Genomic DNA, 6,044 nt, shown 5'->3' on the forward strand with positions numbered 1-6,044 from the left:
GTGATGAGCTTCCTGACCCAGCAGCTGGGGCCAAGCCTGGTGGACGCAGCCCAGGCCCGCCCCTCGGACAACTGCGTCTTCTCGGTGGAGCTGCAGCTGCCCCCCAAGGCTGCTGCCCTGGCCCACCTGGACAGGGGGAGTCCCCCGCCTGCCCGGGAGGCACTGGCCATCGTCTTCTTTGGCGGACAACCCCAGCCCAACGTGAGTGAGCTGGTGGTGGGGCCACTGCCACACCCCTCCTACCTGCGGGACGTGACAGTGGAGCGTCACGGGGGCCCCCTGCCCTATCACCGACGCCCCATGCTGGGAACGGAGTTCGCCCAGATGTGGAAGCATTTGAAGGAGGTGGAGCTGCCCAAGGCACCAGTCTTTCTGGCTTCGGTCTTCAACTACAGTGGCTCCACTCTGGCACCTCTGCATGCCACCCCCAGTGGCTTGCGCTCGGGGGACCGTGCTACCTGGATAGCCCTCTACCATAACATCTCAGGTGTTGGGATTTTCCTTCACCCAGTGGGGCTGGAGCTACTGTTAGACCACAGGGCCCTGGACCCTTCCCGCTGGGCTGTCCAGCGGGTCTTCTACTTTGGGCGCTACTACGCAGACTTGGGCCAGCTGGAGTGGGAGTTTAAGGCTGGCCGACTGGAAGTTGCTAGAGTTCCTCTACCCCTGCTGGATGGGGCTTCATCCCTGAAGTCCCGGGCCCCCCCAGGCCCTCTCCCCCCTCTTCAGTTCTCACCGCAGGGCTCCCGGTTCAGTGTGCGAGGGAACCTGGTGACGTCCTCCCTCTGGACATTTACGTTTGGCCATGGGGTGTTCAGCGGCATGAGGATTTTTGATATTCGGTTCAAGGGCGAGCGAGTGGCCTATGAAGTCAGTGTCCAGGAGTGTGTAACTGTCTATGGTGCCGATTCACCCAAGACCATGATGACCCGGTACTTGGATAGCAGCTATGGACTTGGCCGTCACAGCCGGGGCTTGGTTCGGGGAGTGGACTGCCCCTATCAATCTACAATGGTGGACATCCACATATTAGTGGGCACCGGGGCAGTCCAGCTGCTCCCAGGGGCCGTATGTGTGTTTGAGGAGGCCCAAGGACTACCCCTTCGGAGGCACCACAATCACCTTGAGAGTCATTTCTATGGTGGTTTGGCTGGCTCGGCCCTTGTAGTCAGGTCTGTGTCATCTGTAGGCAACTATGACTACATTTGGGACTTTGTATTGCACCCAAATGGGGCTCTGGAAGGGCGGGTCCATGCCACGGGCTATATCAACACAGCTTTCCTGAGTGGGGGTGAGGAGAGCCTCCTCTTTGGGAACCGTGTGGGGGAACGTGTGCTGGGGGCGTTGCACACGCATGCCTTCCATTTCAAGCTGGACCTGGACGTGGCAGGTGAGTGCTTGGGTGAGGATCGAGAGTTGGGGTGGAGGAGAGGGAAGGGAGACCCCCAACTCAAGCCTGAAGAAGCAGAGGGTGGCATGCTAGTGCCACGGTATATTGTGGAGAGGGGCCGATTGGAGTGGATTCAACTGCAGTCAGCCTGAAATACTGGGCTGGCACAGAGAAGGGGGGCCCTCACCCAGCTCCCCTGACTTGCTGTGAGACGAGTGATTGTGAAACTAGTTTAAATGCAATGGCTGTGCCTGGCTGCCTTAGTCTGGACTGACTTCGTGGGTGGTGAATTTGCCCCGTCAATTGGTGGCGGGCCCCGACAACCCGAGCTCAGGGTCGCGTTAAATTGGGGCTGGAGTGGAGTTTTTCCCAAGTGATTCTGAAGATCAGTGGTTATGCGGAAAGCAGGGACCTAAGCAGAGATAGGAAGCAATCTAACGAGGTTTTCAGAGTAGAGGTGGTCCTGGGGCATAAGGAGGGTGGGGAGACTAGTTGGGGGTTGCCTCACAGGATTTCATAAAATTGGACAGAGTACAGTGGCCCCACCGTCCTGGGGAGGGCCGTTTCATGCCTGCCAGCACATGTCATAACCAGCCCTCCAGTGACACAACAGGCATGCAATAGGCTTGCTGCAAGTGTAGAAAGGGATTTCTCAAGTGGGGCTCAAAGCACAGAGAGGACTCACTGCTCCTGGCAGGTGTGTATCAAGAACAAAATAACTTTAAATCACAGACTAAGAGAACCAGAAAAGAAAATAGAAATCCACCAGCCCCTCGGGCTAACCAAGGAGGATGGGGGGAGACGGGACAAGAAGTGACCGGCCAAGTATAATGCTCTGTAACTACATCTTGTGACACGGATTTTCTTATCCTCTTGACTATAAAGACCTGCTTTGGGGTGGGAGGAAAACTAAGAAAATGCCATGTTTGAAATGAGCATATTAACCATTCTTTGACATATTTGGAACAGGCCTTTCCTGATTTGAAATTTCTTTTGAGCATTTTTGGTATTAAAGAGCCTGTCTTGGGAGGTAAAATTGAGTAACATTTATTGGATCCCTGTAGAGTGCAGCCCAGCACCTGCGCACCGGACAGCCAGCAGAGGCACCGGGCTCAGTGCAGCGCTCTGTATATCATGCCAGGTGTCTTCACGATAGGTCCTGTGTAAAGGAACTAACCGCCCAAGTCTGCAGAAAGAGTATAATCACGTGCCAAGTGGGAAGAGGAGTGTACATTATGAGTGCAATTGGATCCTGGGGAGGTTTCAGCCAATATAAAATATAAATCCCCTCACTTCTGAAAAAGGAAAAAAACTGAAGGTAGTCCCCACCTTGTGGAGGAAGGAAGCAAAGTTTCAGAGCTGGGGGGAATATGCAGAGCACCCTGGAAGGGGACTGGGATTTTCCAGCCAGCTTCTCCAAGACAAGTCTCTCTTTCATAGTTACGAGAATGTGACTAGCTACCTGCATATTCTTTTCCACTTACAGAGCTCAGCCATAGAACAGCTCTTAATATGCCTGCTGTAGAGATTCAGAAAGAGAATCAAAAAGAATCAGTCCAAGATCTACTAGGTAGAACAGTGCCAATAGAACTTTCTGCAGTGGTGGATATTCATCTACGTCGTGCAATACGTTAGCCACTAGTCACATGTGCCAACTGAGTGCTTGAAATGTGGCTAGCGTGACTGAGGAACTGAACTTTTAACTTAAATGGAGCTAGCCATTTGTGATCTTAACCAGACTGAACAGGGCAGGTTCAAAGAAGATGGGCTAGCACTCAAATCCAGACCTTCTGGCTCCCAGCAGAGTGCTCTCTGATGAGCTCTGCTGCCCTTTGTCAGGCCAGTGCAGTGGGCATCGTGGGGGAGACAAGGGACTGTCTCACCTGGTGTGGAACTCCTTTCCCCCCTCCCCCTCCCCCTGGCAGGGCTGAAAAACTGGGTGGTAGCTGAAGACGTGGTGTTTAAACCTGTGGCAGCCCCTTGGAGTCCAGAGCACCAACTGCAGCGCCCACAGATGACTCGGCAGGTCCTGGGAAGGGAGGACCTGACAGCTTTTTCCTTGGGAAACCCCCTTCCCCGCTACCTTTATTTGGCTAGCGACCAGACTAATGCCTGGGGTCACCAGCGCGGGTACCGAATCCAGATCCACAGCCCCCTCGGCATTCACATGCCCCTGGAGAGCGACATGGAGAGGGCCCTCAGCTGGGGGAGGTGAGGAGGGCTCTGGGCATTGGGTGGTAGGGAAGGACTGGTCCCCTTCCCCTTCCCAGCTCTTGGGGACCCCAACTCACTACCCTTAGCTTACCATTCACCCCCCCCCCACCTCCTCTAAGATTCAAGTAGATATGGGATGGGAAATGGTCTCACACAGAATCTGATCCAAAGGACTTCTAGGCCAGTAATGGCCCCTGACATTTTCTGACACCACCTTCCTTCAACATTTCTGGTTAGATACCAGCTCGTGGTGACCCGGAGGAAGGAGGAGGAGTCACAGAGCAGCAGCATCTATTACCAGAATGACATCTGGACACCCACTATGGCCTTTGCTGACTTCATTAACAATGAGACCCTCTTAGGAGAGGTTGGTAGCCGTAGAGGCAGAGGAGAGGGTCAACTTATGCCTAATGTCTTGGCTGCCCAGCCCCTGACCATAGGTTGGAGGACATGGTCGATTTCCAGTTCTCAGATTCAGGGGCCAGCAAGGGCCATCCCTCTTGGGGTGAGATTAGCTCTGGGATACTGACCACTCTGATGCTTCTCACAGGATCACCCTGCCTGCGGTGTGGGCCCAGGGCTGGGCGGAGGTGGAAAGCAAGGCTGAGGCTAGAGGCTGGGCATCATGGCTGAGAGGGTGGTGCCCTGGGTCTCACCTCTAAAGTCTTTCAGCCTCTCCCTCTTCCTGCAGGACCTGGTGGCTTGGGTTACAGCCAGCTTCCTGCATATCCCTCATGCTGAGGATGTCCCCAACACTGTGACTCTGGGGAACAGAGTCGGCTTCTTGCTCGGACCCTATAACTTCTTTGATGAGGACCCCTCCATCTTCTCCCCTGGCAGCGTCTACTTTGAGAAGGACCAGGATGCTGGGCTCTGCAGTGTCAATCCTGTGGCCTGTGTCCCCCATCTGGCAGCCTGTGTCCCAGACCTGCCCCCTTTCTTTTACCAGGACTTTTAGCCCCAAGGGTGTGGTGGGACATGGAGGGGAGTTGCTGAGACATTTGTACCTACTTTCTCTCTGTTCTCACTTCCTGCAATGTTCCTTAGGAAAACAGCCTCCCATAGTATACCCATATATATCCCCTCTCTTAATTCTTACTTTCAGTTCATTTTAAATGATGAATTTATATAAATGATATTATTAAAATATTCAAGCAAAAACATCACAAATTCTACCACTCAGAAATAGCTAGTGTTCACATTTGGTGAACATTATACCAGACATTTCTTTTATGCATATGCATTGAAATGGAAGAATAGATGGAATTTTGTAAAAAATAGATGGTGTGTGTGATTTATAATAAAATGTATTACAAGATTTTTATTGCTTGAATCTTTTCTATGTGATTTTTGAAGTATCTAGAATCCACCCTCTCCCCCCCTTCCTTGGGGAATGTTAAGGATTCTGGCCAAGGAAATTAGCAATGGAAGAAGAGAGGGCAAGGGGGATCGACCTGGCCAAGGAATGCTGCTTGGGAAGCTACAGGGCTGGGGGTGGGGGTTTCCTTGGAAGGAGAACAGTGGCTCCAAGTTGCAGGAAAGGGAACATCTGGCCCTGGGAAGGTCGGGGTTGGGGAAGAAGCCAGTCTGAGGGGGAACGGGGGCAGGGGGGGACTGTTCTGTGCAGACCCAGCTCCTTGTTGGTAGTGCTTTTCCAGGTTCTGGCTGATCAGTTGCATTATTTTGAAATCCAACCCTCCTTCTGCCTACCCCAGTTCTCCCCAGTTCCAACCCTGACCCAGAGAGCAGAGTCTGATTTGGAGCCTGGAAGACAAAGCCATGTAAGGTCTGTGGAAATCGCTGCCGCCCAGCTTCTGGCCCGCCCCCCAACCCGGCGTGCCCCTCCCCCTCCCCAGCCTTCCCATGTCCTTCCCACCCTCCCCACCCTCAGTATCCTGAACCGCTGAATACAGGGAACCTTAGCCAGAGTCCAGGAGCCCACTGTATAGAAGCTAAGAGAGACCTTCCTCTGCTGACCTGAGAATACACGTCCGCACTCCGGTTCAATTCTCTGTCCTGCTGTCACTGACAATGAACCAGAAGACCACTCTGGTGCTCCTCGCTCTGGCTGTCATCACCATTTTCGCCTTGGTGTGTGTCCTGCTAGCTGGTAGGGGAGGAGATGGGGGTGAACCCGGCCAGCCTCCCCGCTGCCCCTCTGTATCTCTTAGTGCCCAGCCCTCCACAACCCCCGGCCAGAGCCAGCTGTTTGCAGACCTGAGCCCAGAGGAGCTGACGGCGGTGATGAGCTTCCTGACCCAGCAGCTGGGGCCAAGCCTGGTGGACGCAGCCCAGGCCCGCCCCTCGGACAACTGCGTCTTCTCGGTGGAGCTGCAGCTGCCCCCCAAGGCTGCTGCCCTGGCCCACCTGGACAGGGGGAGTCCCCCGCCTGCCCGGGAGGCACTGGCCATCGTCTTCTTTGGCGGACAACCCCAGCCCA

The 6,044-nt window shown here is 54.2% G+C and overlaps 2 protein-coding genes across 2 annotated transcripts in view; both read left to right on the forward strand.

The window, feature by feature from the left end:
- The window catches only part of LOC115281531 (retina-specific copper amine oxidase), a 6,710-nt gene extending 1,786 nt beyond the window's left edge, over positions 1-4,924 (forward strand). The window contains exons 2-5 of the mRNA XM_029926936.1: positions 55-1,390; positions 3,316-3,601; positions 3,842-3,971; positions 4,296-4,924. Coding sequence (XP_029782796.1) covers positions 55-1,390; positions 3,316-3,601; positions 3,842-3,971; positions 4,296-4,562 — 2,019 coding nt within the window. The 3' untranslated portion in view covers positions 4,563-4,924. The remainder of the gene's footprint in view (positions 1-54; positions 1,391-3,315; positions 3,602-3,841; positions 3,972-4,295) is intronic.
- Positions 4,925-5,548: 624 nt separating this feature from the next.
- LOC115281635 (membrane primary amine oxidase) overlaps positions 5,549-6,044 on the forward strand; it is a 5,838-nt gene continuing 5,342 nt past the window's right edge. Inside the window, exon 1 of the mRNA XM_029927052.1 lies at positions 5,549-6,004. Within this exon, the coding sequence (XP_029782912.1) occupies positions 5,636-6,004 (369 nt within the window). The 5' untranslated portion in view covers positions 5,549-5,635. The remainder of the gene's footprint in view (positions 6,005-6,044) is intronic.

Source organism: Suricata suricatta, chromosome 17 (genome assembly GCF_006229205.1).
Source record: "Suricata suricatta isolate VVHF042 chromosome 17, meerkat_22Aug2017_6uvM2_HiC, whole genome shotgun sequence".
In the NCBI taxonomy this organism is placed as follows: domain Eukaryota; kingdom Metazoa; phylum Chordata; class Mammalia; order Carnivora; family Herpestidae; genus Suricata; species Suricata suricatta.